The 18,475-nt window shown below is 42.8% G+C and overlaps 1 protein-coding gene across 1 annotated transcript in view; it reads left to right on the top strand.

The window, feature by feature from the left end:
- The window catches only part of cdh4 (cadherin 4, type 1, R-cadherin (retinal)), a 186,951-nt gene that overhangs the window by 66,429 nt on the left and 102,047 nt on the right, over positions 1 to 18,475 (top strand). The window contains exon 3 of the mRNA XM_054616471.1: positions 10,577 to 10,600. Within this exon, the coding sequence (XP_054472446.1) occupies positions 10,577 to 10,600 (24 nt within the window). The remainder of the gene's footprint in view (positions 1 to 10,576; positions 10,601 to 18,475) is intronic.

Below are 18,475 nucleotides of genomic sequence, written 5' to 3'. Positions count from 1 at the left end.
GCTCCTCCAGCAGACACGTAATAGGCACCGAACAGACCCAAGGGAGATCGTTAAAATAGCGCGGCAGGTTACCTAAGACTTGCAGTGAAGTATTCCCATGTGTGGATTATCAAATAGACACCTAAGGGATTGATGGCAGCCTTTACCCGCCTCCTAATAGTCCCATGTTGGACAGATATGACTGGGAGGATGAGTCCCAGGTGGATGTGAAATACTTCACAGTACCTGTTAGCTGCTGAACCAGGGAGATATGAGGAAGCCGAGGTGGTTTGGTTGCTTGGAGAGCAGGCGACAGCGCTCTTTGTTGGCTTAATGGTTAAATGGGGCTGCGGGGGAGCTGGGGTGGTGGTGGGGGTGGTGGTGGTGGTGGAGAGGGTGATCAGCTGACATAGAGCAAACAGAGAGAGGCTGCCTGGCTGCTGCAGAGGTGCAGTCGCTCCTCTCCCCTCATCGTACATCATCGTAGTTTAGCTGTTGTTTAGCGCTCGTTTCGTGCGAAGGGCGAGCGGAGAAGAAGACAAATGGAGCCGTGAATCCCCTTCTTCAGTGTCCACTCCTTCCTCACACCCTCATCATCTCCCTCCCCCCAGCCTGTGTGGATCCACAGGGTTGAACTAAGCACCTTCTGTGCTCCCCAGCACAACCCGACTCCTGATCTCCCCGGGCCCTCTGCCATCCTTCACTGCTCTTAATGACAGACATTTATTTAATTCAAGCTACAGGGAAATGAGATTAGTTTCTATAGAGGAGGGCAGGGTGGTGGTGGTGGGGGTGGGGGGGCGACACTGTAGCCAGAGGAAACGAGGGGAAGTAAGAAAGTGAGAATGTGTGTGTGTGTGTGTTATCTCATCAGCTGCTGAGTACATGTTATTTTAGAACAACGCGCTTAATGCATTGCAGCCCATTGCTTGTCATCCTGTCACTGACTCCATCATGGCTCACTGCAGCGTGTCCAAATGAGCCAGCAGGAACACAATGAAAGAGATGATGCTAATGGAGACGATGATAGGTGATGATGATGATGATGATGATGGTGATGATGTCGTCTATAGGCTGTCGTTGCCGTCGGTCTGTAATGTGATGGCATCCACAACACGTGGCTGATTGCTTCTTCTGAACGCTCGCCTCTCGCTCCGTTATATTTGCAGGAGCTACGGCATCGCCACCAAACAGCAGCGTCAGACTCCGCCGATAGTAGAAGCATTGAGTCAGCAGTGTGTGTGTGTGTGTGTGTGCGTGTGTTTGTGAGCTCTGCTTTGCTCTTTTGCGTCCAGTCTCTCACCCCCCCCCCAGCTCTGACACAGAGTCCACAGAGAGGAAACAGCGACAGCAGACCGTGGTTCAAACATATGTTCGATTTACCACTCTTCACACACACACACAAACAGACATGGAGGCATGCGCACACTCATAAACTGAATTGTTCTTTCATTTACTCTGAATTGCAAGGTGCTTGCACACACACACACACACACACACACACACACACACACACACACACACACACACACACACACACACACACACACACACACACACACACACAGACAAACACGCACACTCAGCCAAATGCAAATCACCAGAGATAAAGCACAGACACTCACCCCTGCCTACAGAGACACCAGGCGGCTACGAGGAGCACTTGGCTGCCTAAAGCCCCCGAAGCGCATGTCAACTCCTCCCTCCATCCCGCACCGGGGCTCTGCATTTTAACTAAACATCTGGCTGTGTCAGCACCAGTTCATCACAGCAGGGACAACCCCACTCCCCCCCCCCCCGCCCCCACCTTCCCTGCCTCCGTGTCTCGTCTCTGCATGTTGGGAGGCTGCAATCGGAGAAAACTCTGTACATTGCACATTGCGATTCCCGGTGATAGGATGTTTGTGAGTGAGCGCTGAGCGTGCATATTCAATTTTGGATTAAATCATCAGGCAGAGGTTGAATCTGAGGGCTCGGACTGGATTAACCTGGGCGTCGAGCATATAACTGTACACGCCAACGCACACCCACAAAACGTCCTCACACACAAGATGTTTACATGCTGAAATGAAACCACCCACTGGGCTTCTACAATTAATCGGCTGCTACCTACAGCGCATTACCATTAAGGTTGAGTCACCCCATTAAACGTGTTTAGCCTCCAGGGGAAGTGCTTTGATGTGAGCTGAGAGAAAGTACAAATAGCCGGGGACAGGCTGGAACCATTTTTATATTTAGGGTCTATCAGCATACGTTAATGGCAGCACCCTGCTCGAGAGGACTGATTCAGCTTTTGAGGCTGTTAACAAATGAAGGTTAAGACAGCCGCTGTATGGCGCCGTGACATGGAGAGAAGGGGGAAGTCATGCCTCCATTCATTACGCGTCGGAACAGTAGGGACATTTCACCAGGATGTAAGAGAGTCATGTTCAGTGTTCAGTTTCACTCTGCTTTAGTATTAGTTTTCTGAGTGAAAATAAATTTAACAAATTAGTCATATGTTTGGTTATTGGTGACACCAATCAAAGCAGTTCTAATCGCCTCTTGGGCTTTTGCTTTAGGATTTAAAAGTAATTCATTCCTTATGGCAATAGCCCATTTTAACAAGCTGTAGTAGGGCAACGTCCAGAAGGGGTCAGGGGGATGTTAGTTTATGTTAACTCACACAATAGAGATGTGGAAAGTATGTCTTATTTATTGAAAGAACATGATTGTCAAGGACTTTGGTTGTTGTGTCTCTCGTTCTGTGTTTTAATCGGGTCTATATATTGTATTTTGTTTACTGTGCTGTACCACAATTTGCCTCCGTTTACCTCTAAATATTAGACTAAAACCCCAAATACTGTATTCTGCCCCCGTCCTCTATTCCGTCTTTCCAGACGAATAAAGACAGAATTTTTTATTTCTTTTTTTCATCTTGTTAGTATTCCCACTGTTGATTTCATCGAGTTTTTCAGTTACTGTCTTTTGTTTCTCCAAAAACAAGGCCAGATACAATTGTAAAATCTTTAGAGTGGAAATTGAAAAACATAGACTGCTTTTTGAATAACAAGCCCAACGCTGATGATGTGAAGTAAAAAAACATCAAGCCCTAGAGATAGAGAGAGTCAGAACAGCAGCTAACTAGCCACTGCCTATTTGGATTGATTCTATCTGCTTGTTGAAAAGGTTATTGGCAGGATTGATGCTCTTGCCTGAGACGCTCGAGCTTAACTCGCACCCAGCTGGGGAAATTAGTGGCTAAGCACCTGACAGGCTCTCTGATGGAGAACATTTAGAAGTTTAACATCTCTTGAAGAAACTGAATTAACCCCTCAAGCTGTTTGGAGCTTTTTCCCCTTCAGACGATATGGCAAAGATCTGTTTAAACGCGTGAAGTGAGAACATGTGCTGCCTGCTCGTACCGCGGTAACGGGGGGTGAAATCTCACGCAGACCCTCCGCTCGTTTTTTGGCAAAGGCGGTTCTGTCAGAACATGTGAAATCACTAAATTGTGTTGGTTAAGTTATCGCCAATGCTTCCCCAGTGCAGCCTCGTAGTTTTGAGTGCAGTGCAAGTAAGCCGTGTTTCTCTCTCCGAAGAAAAGGGGCCTTTAGTGATTACAGTGTATTGGCAGTTGGGTGTGTGTAACAGCAGTCTCCTGAAGTGGCCCATTTAAACCTCTGATTTAAAGTGTGTACAGAGCAACAGGCCAGGCAATACAACAGTCCCTCCTCTGACGATACCAATGACATTCTGCTCACTGACAGGAGGGCGGCAGAGAGACCGAACCGAGGCGAATTATGGGAATAAAAACGAGCCTTATTCACAGTCATAGAATCACATTTTCTACCATTAATAAAATTTTGCCATTCATCCCCTTCTTTTTAAACCGCATTTGGTCTTTGGCTCAATAAAATGTCGACATGTTTAGAGCAGTGCGTTAGAGAAGATACACTTAGAAACCTTTCTACTTTGACTACTGATGTGTTCATGTTTATTAATGCAGGATTAGCCTAAGTAGTTACAGACCTCAGCAAATTGTGCTTCGATGCATGTAAACCACATTTTAACCAAGCAGGCATTTCTTTTGAACTGGAAACATGTTAAACTGGTTGATCAAAGTGAATAATTATGATAAAAATACCCACAAGAATGCAGTCAAACCTGACAAAGGCACTTTTACTGCTACTAAGCTGTCCAACTCATCAGGACAGTCGAGAGAGAGAGGGGAGTCATATGTCCCCCAATGTGCCAGCGGGCGTCATTAATCATCCCATATTCTGCAGAAGAACACATTCAGATTTTTGAGGGTAGGCCAGATATCACAGGAGTGAAAGACACGTGGTCACCATAGCAGCATCTCTAAAAGCGGGACTCAACAACAGCACTCCACAAACATGCTGTTAATCTGTGATACCCAGAAACTAAACTCTCGACGAGTGTGTTTGTGCATCTGCCGCACCGCTGGTTCACACCAATAAAACTATATTTTCATTTTCTCATAATCAACACCTGATTATTGAGTTTTGTCATTCATCATGACTATATATATACATATATATATGTATATATATATGAACTGAAGGTAAAGTTACACTTTGATTAAATAATCTGAGCCTCCACCTCTCTTCTATAGCACTTTCCATCAAGTAAGCAAGCTACAGTACCTTTGGCTATCAAGAATACATACATGCAAATCATTATGGACAGACAAACACATACATCAGTAGAAGCAACATTCATCAGATGCACACAAATTGAGAGTTTTGCAAATCTTTCCTAAAATCCCATCTGCCTTGCTTCCTTTTTAGCAATCTGTGAACAAATCTCACTGAGAGAAAAAGAGAAGAATCACTGACCCTCTCCAGTGTCAGCATTACCGTCAGCAGGACCATGGATTAGGCGTTATCACATGACCTTCAGCAGAAGGTCGAACTCCACGTTGGCAGCCAAGAACACAATTCAAACATGCGTATCTGTTGGTCTAATAGAAACCATTGTCAGGCAGTGGCCGCGGTTTATGCGTTGAGTTGAGGGTTGAATATACGATCGCTCGCTCCACAAGGGCCCTATTACCACGAACCGTTAATGCTCCATGTCATTGTGCTTCCATTCAGTCACTTTAGTACAATAATTAATCAAAATAAACATACAGTGCTTGACAATGAGGCTTTTATATTCGGCACTAATCAGACAACTCATTAGGCAGTAATGAGCCGACTCTGCCTGCTCTTGTCGTGTTTGGGGGAAGTTTGGCGCATGGGGAGAAGCGAGTGTGTGTGTCTGTGTGTGTGAGAGTGCACACAGACCGATAGGCACACATGCAACACACACACACGCGTACACACCAGCCGGCACTCCTGTAGTCCCACTCCAATTATGGCAGCATCTCACCCGGGAAGAAGCCCACTTACCCAGCATTCACTTTATGAATAATTGATTGTTTGTGCCAGTGTTATATTTGTAAATACACGTTTGCTTTCTGATTAATAGTTTTCTAGACATACTCATTTGTTCAATTTGATTAGACTCTTAAATGTATTATTTATTAGCTGAAAATGCTCTCCGGTTATTAGTCATCACAAGGGCAACAAGAAGATGTGGCATAAGGACGCATCATCTGCAGGCAAACAGACGTGCTCTCATCCATCCACACTCACTCCACACATGGCAGGTGGCGGCGTGTGCGTGCGTATGATCTTAACACCTCGCTCGGATGTTGTGAACATTTTAACTTCCTTTCAGCATGTATTAGCGCATGTCTCCCAGACTCACATGCAGGGATGCACCGATACCCGATATGATAATGACTTAAACAGCTGGATCAATTATCTTTGACAAAGAAGCTGATCTATTCAAGTCAGTTCCATGTTTACATACTATATATGCGTTATAGACTGGACTTTTAATTCATGTTTAAGTTATGGCAATTTGTTGCTGCACTAAAAAGGTTTACACTTGAGTATTATGTTAATTGTTAATAATCACAGTAGACTCTTTTAAAATACTCACAGCTGATGCTATTTTTCATTCAATAGTTATTTTACATGCTACAGTGTTGCTTACATGTACACTAACATGCTTTAGTTACGTAACATGTTAAAGTTATATGCTATTTCTTTTTTTTTTTATCTGGTTTATATTTCTGTTTGTTATTGTAATTCTGTTTTCATTCCTTTAAGGGTCTTTTTTAACTAATAATAATGAATAGTGTTTGTTATGTAATAGTGTAATAGTGTATGTTTTGATAACGTAATTATACCATAAAAATCTCATAACCGCTATAACTCTTGTCCCGGTTGATGAAAATAAAATGTCTACCTGAGCACAAGTCCAATGTCTGGAAAAAACTTTGATAAGCAGCCATTTAAATGTTAAAACATTGATTTAGGTGAAGTGACAAAGCCGAACAAAACAGCACCACAGTGTTTCATGAAAGGAATGGAAAAAAGTATGACTATGAGTCGTCAACTAAAGTTTAATTAATTTCAGTATTTCTACTACATGAATTGAAGCCATTTTAATGTAGAAATACCACATATTTAGTCTGCCATTCACAACAATACACTAAAGTCTGTGGATGTGAGCTTCTTTGGCCAAGTGCAGGGAAAAAGGTTATCAAACAGACAATTCGGATGTAATTTTGTGCTTCCTGAGAGCACAAAATGTTCTCTTCATGTCATTGGTGAAGGAAATGAAAACTGTGACCTTTTGGGTGAGTATGTAATATGTGGGAGTCTGCATCATTACTTGCTTTGACTGATTCCTCTCACAGCAGCTGTTTGGAGAACCGAGTACAATCTGTTGGATACTTTTAAAAGAAAACTTATCATGGGGTTCAGACAGGAATGCAGGAAGTTTGTCTTAAACTTGTTCATTGGAGAGCAAAGACAACACAAGACTGTCACTGGGACAAACCACATACCTGTTTCAGTACTGCTGATTTAATGTTTATGAATATAAAGAGAATATTGATAGAATATCAGTCTTTTCTGTCTCTGTATCCTACTTTAGTCGCTGCACAGCTCCTGAGGAATTTGTAAGGCTGTGTAAATTAAAATGGTGGTCCCCATGTATAAATTATCTAAAAATAAAAAACTTCTCAAATGCTCCATGTATCAACTTATCCAAATGCAACAGATCAGCTGGTCCCACTTATGTACTTTTTCCATCAATGGTTGGCAGAATATGCAAGCTTTAGCTTTAGCTAGTCTTTCCACTAGCACTAGCTAGCGGTAGTTGATAAAGAACACATGTAAGATCGTGACTCTGAGTGAGTGCAGTCGACATAAAGGATTACTTTACATTCTGTAGTAAAGCATACTTGTAGTCCACCACTTAATGATTTTTGTTGTTACTGCCCGCACTGCCAGTAACATTATGAGTGAGAGAGGGTGACTTGAAAACCTCGTTAACAACAAACCTTAAAACAAATTGCCATGGAGAACAAAAACAAGAACAGCTGACATTATCTCCCTAATTGATATAAGCGAGCGATCAGCTAGCACACCTGATAATCAATTAGGTGTGCAGGGACATGAATGGAATACTTGTTCACATTAGTGGCAAATGTTTTCTTAATATCAAATCAGGCGCTTATTCCAACATTGTGAGTAAGGCTGTGGCTGATTTATTCGTTACAGAATGTACAGTGCTTATTGTTGAAAACCTTGAAACCTGTTGCAAAGAGGCTGTGGACGAATGCCCAGCAACTCAATGGGGATGTGTGTGTGTGTGTGTGTGTGTGTGTGTGTGGGGGGGTCTCAGTTACAAAACTGACAGACATGGTGCATCATTAGTGTGTGTGTGTGTGTGTGTGTGTGTGTGTGTGTGTGTGTGTGGGGGGTGTGTGTCAGTTACAAAACTGACAGACATGGTGCATCATTAGTGTGTGTGTGTGTGTGTGTGTGTGTGTGTGTGTGTGTGTGTGTGTGTGTGTGTGTGTGTGTGTGTGTGTGTGTGTGTGTGTGTGTGTGTGTGTGTGTGTGTTGCAGTGCTCCTCGGGAGTGCTAGCAGGCCAACTGAAGAGAGAAGGAGAAGCAGCACTGCTCTGCACCATATGCCAAATATGAGCCTGCCTGCCAAGTTGTGGGGGAAACTGGCGAGTGCTAGCAAGGCTCAATTCTTGACAGAGGGAGATGAATAATTGAACAAGTTCTGTTGGGATAGATCGGGGTGGCTCTATACACGGAGAAGGGGAATGGAGAGACGCTGCTCACAAGCAAAACTCTCATTTAGATAGTTACGTGCTCTTTGTGAACAAGTCAAAAAGTTGCAGGGAGTTTAAGGATGAACTTGAATTGATTTATTGCAAGACTTATAGGCATTTTTGCATTTTGATGATAACAACCATATCCAAAGAAGCCAAAAGCTGTCATCAAGTGAAAATCAATATACATACTGAAAGATGAGGAATGTTTGAAGAAAAATCTGTAGAACTTAATCAATTGAGTGGAGCCAACTATTCAAACGGGGTAAGTGTTAATATTAAAGTTATAATAATTTAGCATACATTCCAATCAAAGTCATCCCCCAGTAAATACAGCAGAACAATCTTACAGGCTCTTATACTTCTGACACATACAGCATGCTCTCAACCCTACTCCAACCCAGTCTTCTATCCAGATTTTGCTGATTATTGAAATATCAAAAGAATATATTTGTGTTCAGTATACATGATTGCAAGCAAAAAAAAGGGCAAAAAGGTAGCAGATCTAACTAAGAAATGTTGTTTTGCGCAGGGCCATCCAACAGAGCTGTTGTATGGGAAAGTATTCATGACAACTTTCAAGTGGTGATTACGTGTAGGTTATGAGGCATTTTCCCGTATGTTGCAGTATCCCATTTGATTTAATGTCATCCTTTCACGTGTTTCAACAATCAGCAAATCAACCAAACTAAGAGTAAACCACCAGCAGATCTGTGAGGCTGAACTCAGGCAAAGTGGTGCTTCTAGCTAATTGCTAACATCAGCATGCTAGTACATTTGCTCTCAATGACAGTGTTGACACGCTGATGTTTAGCAGCTATAGTGTTTACCATGTATGCCATTTAGAGTGTTGGCATGCTTACATTTGCTAATTAGCACCAACCACAAAGTGCATCTGGAGCTGATGGGTAAGTGCTGAAAGAAAATAAAAGTGTGACCTAGTGGTGTTGCTGAATGGAAATAGATTGGTATCACCAAAGTTATTACAAATAATCCTGAGCGGAATTAATTTATGCACTCAATGACGCCAATACATTTCACTCAATACCACATATATCCAGCTGATATTGGCGCTGGTCAGTAGGATTTAGACTTGTGCTGATTGGATCATGTATTGACGATAGAAGGGTTGATTGACAAAATTTGTCCTTGGCAGATATCAAGGCTATTTTAATTAACTTACTATCAAAATGTACATGTTATTAAAAAATTATCTCTAGAATCTGAGCCTTACTGTGCATTTAGAGATGTTTTTCTGGTGGAGCGGCATGTCCGCCCTCTGAGCCCAGTATTACAAACCCCCTCCCCTCCTACTACCGCCGCCTAGTTGTGATTGGACGATATGAATAGTAACAATCGCCCGACCCTAGTGGGATTCATCTTCTGGGTACCACGAATGTGGGTCCAAATCCATCGAATAGTTGTTGAGATGTTTTAGTCTGAACTGAAGCGGTGGACTGAGACCAGGCCTCTATGTGGCTAAGAACTGGGACAATTAAAGTCTTCTCAGCATATCTTGACAAACTTTTGTGAGATAGCAAAGTTCAAGATAATATTATCATTCTGCTCTTCAAACATAACTACTCTTGTGAGACGGGAAGCTTGGGGCCACCAGTGAGCCTTTTCTTAAGACTTCTTAAGACTGCTAGGATTCATGAAGCCTGAACCCTAGAGGTCCTTAACCAAATGTATCTGATCAGAGTGGGTGTTTTTTTAAGTCGCAGTCACCTAAAAGGCCTTGTAGATTACCAAATGTAAGCAATAAATGCAAAAATGAGCCATGGAAACTGCCTCTGATCAAATCTGACGGAGCAGCTCAGCTGGAGGACACAAAGAAGGGCGGGCAACCAGGAGAGAGACGTCAAGAGCCTCCATGGCTTCCTCTTCTCTCTCTGTCACCCAGCTGTGGTGTCACGGCCTGAATAAACACCGCCCACGACGATGTACGAAAGTGCTTGCCATACGCATATGCAATATCCCGCAAGTCTCTCTTGTGTTTCATTGAGTGAGCACAAGAGCAATGTAGACATCACAACAAGCGTTTGAAGATAATGATGAATCCCACCGCTTGAGGCAATGACAAGAAGTGTAAGAGAGGAAAACATACTGTATTCTGGTTAAATGCTGCTGCCTGGATAATAGACAAAGACTAATGTAAGCGACTACGCAGTTGTGACAGCGAATTCTCTCCGATAGTATCCCCACGTTCTGTATACTGTATGTCACTGTCCGGCTATTGCTTGTGACTACCCATTAATCCTAAGAAATTGATCTCGTTTTTTTTTCTCTTGTTCAGCAGTGACTTAGGTATTGCAATGCCACTTTTACTGAAGCCTATTTTATTCTAATCATCATCTTCTCTCTTCTTTCCCCTTTCCTCCTTCTCTTCTTCTCTCTCGTTGACAGATACCCCCCTGTCCAGTGAACGTGGTAAGTACTGCCGCCGCTGCCGCACACTCCCTTGATTCAGAGCCATCTCTGCGTGGAGCGGCTACAGTGGATTGGCTGTTTGCATTGATGTGGGCGGAACCATTTTCAGATGTTGGTCTCAGTAGGGGAGCGCTGAGCCACAAACATAATTTCACCAGGAAGCTGTTTTCCTCTGCATCGCATTGCGTGTTTTATCAAATGTTGAAACGGGGAGAGGAAAACATCAAGCGAAGACAATTATGAAAGCAGCATCCACAGACCCATGTGGCCAATCACATCAATTTGAATTTAGCACATTTTCCCTGCACGCATTTTGCCTCGACCTACTTAGTCAATTTACCCCCTTTTGACTCCAATAGTATTCAATAAGGAGCCAATAAGTGGTTTCTTTTTCACTTTGTCTCATTCCAGCTTTACTGGAAAGCATCTCCGTGTTGTCTAAATAGAGAGTTGATGGATTCTCCCACTGAGCAAGCCTATCTTGTCATTTTATTTTGAATTTGGCTCCCCTCTGTCATGCTGTTAATAATTGCTTCCTGTGCTTGGAGGGAGCACTTTAATCACTTCATCAAACAGGTTTAAAGGGAAAGTCCATCTGCAGTACTGGCTTTGTGTATATCTTAGGTTTATATATTTGTGTGCTTGTGTGTGTGCTCTGGCCAGACATCTGGTTCGCCCTGTAAGCAATGTGAGAGAACCTGTGTAGGCCTCTCTTCTTTCATAACCCATGCTTTGTGTGCTTAGATGTTCACCACTTTACATGCTACCATCAGAGTTTCAGTATGGCGCTGAGACAAGAAGTGATCCTGCTGAACTCTCTCTCCGCTCCATGAAGGATGATGCTTTGGGGTGAAATTGTCGAGCTAAATTGGTGTGGTGGCATCACACTGTGGAGACAAAACACCACACGCTGTGTGTCTGGTCTTTGAAAATCTCAAAGTGGCGAGAGGGAAGAGAAGTGTAAAGTTGTGGTTGAAATCAAGCACTTGAGGTTTAATTTTGTGTGTATTGGTTAACCCCCATTCGCTGGTGCAGGAGACGTTGATCCGCAGCACAGAGCAGCTTGTGTGATCAATTTTTCATAGCCAGCCAGCGACAGTATGGCAGTATTTTTCTCCACTCCAGTAAAACTCCAACAAAGAGAAAGGAATAAAAGTCACAATAGGTGAAGATTTGTATTCATCCTGAGTTTTATCCTTGATTTTGACCTCATCTCTGCCTTTCTTAACCGCCCTCACATTAAAACACACGCAAGAGTTCTCTCTTCTCCCACACCTCCTTTCCTGTTCTGTACTGCTAAGTAGTCACATAATGTGAATGATGTTCCGCAATGAAAGCTAGAAAAAGAGGAGGGACGTAATGAACGGATTAAAAAGCAGGTGAGAGAGTGAGAGGAGGCGGTGTCAGGGCAAGGTCTATGTACCCTTGGTCCGTTGATGAAATGCAGCCAGCAGTCAGCCAACCAGTAGACTGCTCATCACTCACCAGAGCACGCCATTCAGTCCTGTTTTCATACATGTGCATTGATGGAATAACAGAAACGTACAGTGTGAATAAATACCTGCAGTGCAAAACCTGTATAGGCTTCATACTGGAGCTCCCTCCTCCTGTCTTCATGCGCATAACAAGCTCCTCTCTGCAGTGATGGGGTGTGTTCGGTGTCGTCTGATAGGCCTCCTCAATGTGAAGTGGCTGCCAGCGCATCCTCTCCTAGCTTAATTGGCTGTACCTGAGGAGGGCAAGGTGTAATTGCGATAAGAGAATACGCTGTGCTTGGTTGGTTTTAGTGCCCTTATCTACAGTCTCCGGATTGATTATGGTTTTTCTGCCAGCCGCGCAAATTGTTCAACCCCATCAACTGCACTGGAAACCACCTTAGCTCTGTGTCGGCCAAATGGCAATGCACATCGGAAAACTTAAAACCAAACGGTGCATGTACTGCTGATTAAGCTACAATATTCTGACCACTGGCTTTAAGCTCTGATCTCTACTGGTTGTTTTGCATGCTTTCATTCTTCTTTTTCACCTAAAGGCAACATGGATATGTTTGAGGTTGTCGTACAGTTAAACGTCAGCTGTATCATAGACATTTATTTTTATGGTCAAACTAACAAGTCTATACTGGATCTCCCTGCGGTTACTTTTATCTCACTAAAGATCATTTCTGAAATCATGATTCCTCTAAATGCCAAAATAAATGAAAGCAATAATAGACATTTTGGACCATATGGCTATGTGCTTTCTTGCCAAGATTAAGATTAGAGGGTTTTTACCGCTCTGTTCTCTGTACACTAACTATGCAGCTAGAGCCAGCAGCCGCTTAGCCTAGCTTAGCATAGTTTAGCATAGCTGGAAACATCTGTCCAGGCTCTGTCCAAAGGTACAAAATCAATATATCTGCACCTCCTAATCTGACAAATTAATATATTGTAGCGTGATTGTTCAATCCGTACAAAAAACGGCAACACTCCAGGAAGTGGGACAAGTTGAACACTCATTTTTATGCTTAATTTTTAGTAAGGATTGAACAAACAACATACAATTTGTTGATTAGTGAGTTTCTTAAGAGCCAGAAGCCATAATTTGTAACAGTAGGACAGAGGCATGGTGGCTGTTTCCCCTTGCTTCCAGTCTTTAAGCTAAGCTAAGTTAACTTGGTAAGAAGGCCAATAAGGTTATTTCCCCAAATGTATATATTGTATTTTATAATCTTCCACATGTTAAGTTAATACCTTGTACTAGATGCCCCTGCTGAAAATTCCTTCACAGTCTGTCACTCTGTCTGTGCCTCCCCAACACCTTCCTCTCCTTGCCTGGTTTTTAGAGTCGTGGTTAGGGCTAAAAGAGCAGCTAATGGGCTGTGAAATGTCTCCAAAGCTAGAGCAACAACAGAGGCTAATGTTCAAAGCCCCTTCTGAAACAACATGAGCAGCGAAGAACCCTGACAGTGCAGAGAGAAGAAGAAGGGAGTGGGGGCATCCCTAGTTCCCTCTGATGTGTCAGAGAGGCCATTTCTGTCGGCCCAATTGTAGTGAAGCTTTCCTCGTGACCTCGGTGAAATGGCGTAATTGCCTGCTGGAATGGATCAGACTGCAGTCTGTAGAGTTTCCTTTTCCCCATGTAACACAAGATCCTGAACGCTGCTCAACAGTGTTCTGACATTTGCTATTTTAATCTCTCTAGCTGCAGAGCACAATGCTTAGTAGGGCAAATTCAAGGCTCAGGGATATTGACAAGGCAGCTTGAAATATTACGGTTGGCAATTTTATCCGGACAGGTTGATTTACCTGCATGCAACCTGAGAGCTATGGCTCCAATTGATCTGAGCGATGTAGTTTCACAGCTTGCCTTATTGCTGATAATTTGAACATGTGTTCATTTGAAGAGTAGCCTAGTCTACTTAATAATCTAAGCATTTATAGTTTTATAACACAAAAGGGATAGAGATCTGTGTGGAGATGTTAGCATTAAGTGTATTTGCCAAGAAGGAGCTGTGTGCAATGCGATTCTTGATCAGTTGCAAGCATTTTTCTTTAAAATGTGGTGAAGCGTGCGACCCCTTCTGCTTCTCTTCCCCCTCAGTACTAATTAAAGCTGTTTTTCTGCAGCGGATCTCGAGCTGATGAAGACAGCCACTAAGAGCTCTTGAAGTAAAGTCACACAGGACCTGTATGGCAGATGGTTTGTGCAAGAGTATGTGCAAAGAGAGAAAGAAGCAAAGGAGGAAATAAACAAGCGTAAAAATGGCAGCCTGTCTCCAGCGAGGAGCTCCTATTTTCCACCCAATTTACGACTTACCATTTCAAATTTTCAAACTTTTCCTCACAAATGCTGTCAAACCTGCAGGAGACCAGGGAAAACATCATATCTTGTTCTATGGAGGATTTTTTGAACACCATCTTCCGAAACACTATTGAGACAAGGATTTCTCAGCGAAAAAGGAGAAGAAAAAAGAAAGTGCTGGGAACAGCTTGATCTCGTGGCTTTGACCACCTCTCCCAGCTGAATGGAAACACGCTTTGCTGCTGCCTTTCACTACAAAGGCTGAGCGGGCAGAGGGTCAAGGCTCAGAGGACAGTGCCTAATGGCTACAAGTCCAGCTTTCCCCGGTGGATTACATGTTTCAAAAAGATAACACTTGATCAGGGTTTTTTTTAGAGAAAAGGCCTCTTTTTGTGATGTAGATGAGAGCAGACAGGGAACTTGCTGGAACCACAGGGGGCTAAGGCTTTGTGCTGAGGTCCAGAGCAGATCATACACAATACAAGCTTTTTCTCAACAGACCACTTAATGTGCAGAGTGCTTTTACATCACCTGCAGAAAAACAAAAAGTAATCTGTGTAGTCAAGGATTGTGAGTCATATCTATCACTGCATGGTTAGCTGATACATCTCCATTCTGCGTGTTCATAATTTCAGCTTTGGTGTATACTTGACCAATTAGTTCGCACTTAATTTTATCACCCGGACTGGGACTAATGAAGCCACATTTCCTGGGTTTAATTATACCAACATTATGTGATATTATGAGGAACAGGAAATGGGAATTCACACTTTAGTATGTCTCTCTCCCATAATCACCTCCTGCTGTGGTTAGACTTTTCCCTCTCCTGCTCTGGCTCCTTCCCTTTACTGTAAATATCTCTCCTCTCTCCTCCGCTCAGTACTTTCACGCACATCCTCGCCTTCTCCCTTAGCGACAAGGCTGGATGGCACAGAAGCATTAAGGGCCTGTGAGACAAGGTTGGTCTGGGCAAATCCCTACACAAATTAGAGTGTAGGGACCATTATTAAAGGCAATTGCCACGGCCTGCTACCAACAGTTAAATTACAATGTCTCTTGAACAAAAAGGTGAGCAGTTTTTATTACCTCCCTCTTTCCCTCCCTGGCAGGGCTGCGCGCCGGAGTGAGTGCTGCTTTGGAACTGTGTCATCCTTCAAGATCTGGGGTGGAATTATAATGTAGTGCAGAGCTGACATTCGCATGAGGCTTGGCCCTCAAAGAGGCATGCTCATGATTGGCACCCGGGTTTTCACAAAGAGCATCAATTTTCTTCTTTTTCAAAAAAAAGAAAGAAAAAAGCCTGGTATTTTAACACACATTTCACCTCAGATGCTCAGCTCCTCAGAGGCGTGCGAAATACTCACGTTTGCGTTCATGTGAAGTATACTGAGGCCATTTCTGTGGCTGGCTTTTAAACTCTGTCTGCATTTAGTTCTTTTCTCTGTCAAATGGGTATTTCAGCAGGAACAATTTTCTTGTCAATCACAACTACCCCTCAGTGTTTCTTACACGCACACTTTACTTTCCACTGGATGCATTGAATTCCATGTGTGCGCCACTGAGCATGTATCCTGTATTTGTGCGCGTGTGTGTGCATGTGTGTGGGTGGATTGGTGTGTGTTCATGTGTGTATGCATGTCAGACATTTTATGTTATAAGAACTAATCTGCCACTTCTATAAGATTACTGCTGGAGCTGCCTGCATGCGGCGCATGTCAACCTGCCAGCTGACAGAACCTGCTGAGTTTCTGTTTCCTTGACGTTTATTCCAGCCGCACTTCCCTCCATTTTACCAAATAATTTTCATTAACCCTAACTTGACACATTAATATCATTTAAACTCTCTCTCTGACTGACTTCTTCACTGCTGTGCTGAGTTTGTTTTTTGGCAAATTTGGTATGTGGAGCACAGCCAGTCTCAATGGGCTTTTTTCCATTAACAACATCATACTGTTGTGTAATTATTGCTCATCCGCACTTGAGAGCAGATAAAAGCTGGAGAATTCACCAATGATCTGTCGCTGGACAGTTAAGTACAGTCCAGCGAGGTTGTTAATGTGTCCTTGTTAAGGTGAGCAATTGTTTTGTATGGTTTTAAAAAAACAGATTGCAAACTTCTGCTTTAAGATGGTTATAGAAGTTATAATTGTGATCATAAATGGACCTACTCTCCCATAAAAATGCTAACTGCACTTTAACTTTCTGTATGAATCCTGCCTTGTAATGAGAGTGCTAAATGTTTAGTTAATGTACACCAACTGTCTTTTGTTATAACAGTAAGCCAACCAAACACAGGATGTTTCCTTTTTTATCTTTAGGGCTTAGACACTGAAATAGCTCCAGGACTACAATGTAATGCATTGCAAAGTATTACCACTCATTTTAAAGGGGAGGGAGGAAGAACTGTGAAACACGCTCTAAAGTATTCTCCCCGGAAAAGATAAATGAAACAAGCGTTTTCTGTGAAGTATGCAGAGGCGTACCTTTTCACCTATGACAGACTCTAATTTTCTTTGCTCCCCAGTCACTCAACTGTCAGAATCACTTTAGTGCTCCCATTTTCTCCCATGTCATCCCAAAAAGCACATTCACCATCCACCTGTGAGTCAGGCACGCAGGGCAGCATATGGCCAGTTATGAAAAGAAGAATTTAAGATAATAATCTGTCACTGTGGATCCTCAGAGATTCATGCCGCCATTTTTTGTTTTTTAATTACACTACATTTGACCGCTTGTTGAGTTGTTTACAGAAGATGCTTCATTCAGTGTGCAGTGCATTCAGTGTTTTTTTTTTTATGAATATTTGAAGGTTGTCATTTAGCCGCTATCGGCCTCATCTACATCTACTTCTGTCAGTGATTTCCAGCATTTTCCAAAAAGCTTTTTGATAATCTGCAGCAATTTTTCCATTCATCTATAGTTGTATGTGACCAGAATAAATTAATCTCCGTGTTCAATGATAAATATTCATTCTGGTGCTACACAAACACGCTAACGGCATGCCTCTATGGATGGATTACCAAATTTTGCATGGACAGAAAATTAATCCTGACGACTTCTTTGATCACTTGAATTTTCTTCTAGCGTCAATATCAGGTCTAAATGTGTCAATTCTTTGGTTTATGATCAAATACCTGCTAAATTAATAATATTCCCATCAGCCTCAGCTCTACTTTGCTTTTAGTTGACAAATAAATAAGCAAGTTCTAACATGCTACATGAACATGGTCAACATTATACCTGCTAAACATTAGCATATTTGCATTGCAAGGTTGTTGACGTTAGCATTTAGCTCAAAGCAGCTCCGTATTCGACCTCGGAAAAATTTAGTAAAAGTAATTAGCACTCTTTGCTTCCCAGTGTTAAGTCTGCATACTGGAGGCCAACGTGTACTTGTGCAGATTACGTTGTTCATTTGTTAATTAGGTTTCACTTTTTGTGATTACTTTAGTTTTTTATTTGGTAACTTCCTCATGTTAAGCTCAATTTGTGCTGGAACAGCGAAATGTAAGTGTAAAAGGGTAAATACAGTACAACACCAGTAACCTGTTTCATGTGTTAAAGTTTTATAAGTTGGATTGTTCTTGTAAAAACAGGGAATGTTGGTGACTCGTCCAAAATGACTCCGTTGTTGTCCTTCCCTCATCCTCATCGTTGTTGTCCTTCCCTCATCCTCATCGTTTCCATGCCCTATGGTATTAAAGCCCCAATACATTTTGAATTGATTGAACTGTTCCGCACCACTGATGTTTTTCATTTTAGGGCCTGAGGAAAGACAGCATATTGCTGGCTCAACCTTTCCAAACAGCACCTGTACAAACTGTTTTTTCTTCACCCCACTCCTACAGCTCCATCACTCTCTCCCACTCTGTAGATTAGCTCTGCACTGTGCTAGTGGAAGAATGAGGCCAGCGAAAAATCAAACATTAATCAGCTGCTGTTTTATAAGACGGAGGGAGCGCCTGCACTCCCTGGGTCCTCCTCCTTCTTGCCCTTAGCCTGCCCTACCACCGAATGTTAATGTGACTGCCATTACTCATTTATGAGGCTGCCCGCTGCTCGTTGCCCAGAGCCTGGTGTCCGGGCCTGGGC

This window comes from Anoplopoma fimbria, chromosome 17 (assembly GCF_027596085.1).
Source record: "Anoplopoma fimbria isolate UVic2021 breed Golden Eagle Sablefish chromosome 17, Afim_UVic_2022, whole genome shotgun sequence".
In the NCBI taxonomy this organism is placed as follows: domain Eukaryota; kingdom Metazoa; phylum Chordata; class Actinopteri; order Perciformes; family Anoplopomatidae; genus Anoplopoma; species Anoplopoma fimbria.
Note: the sequence above shows the minus strand (reverse complement) of the source record. Positions and strands in the feature narration are given on the sequence as shown.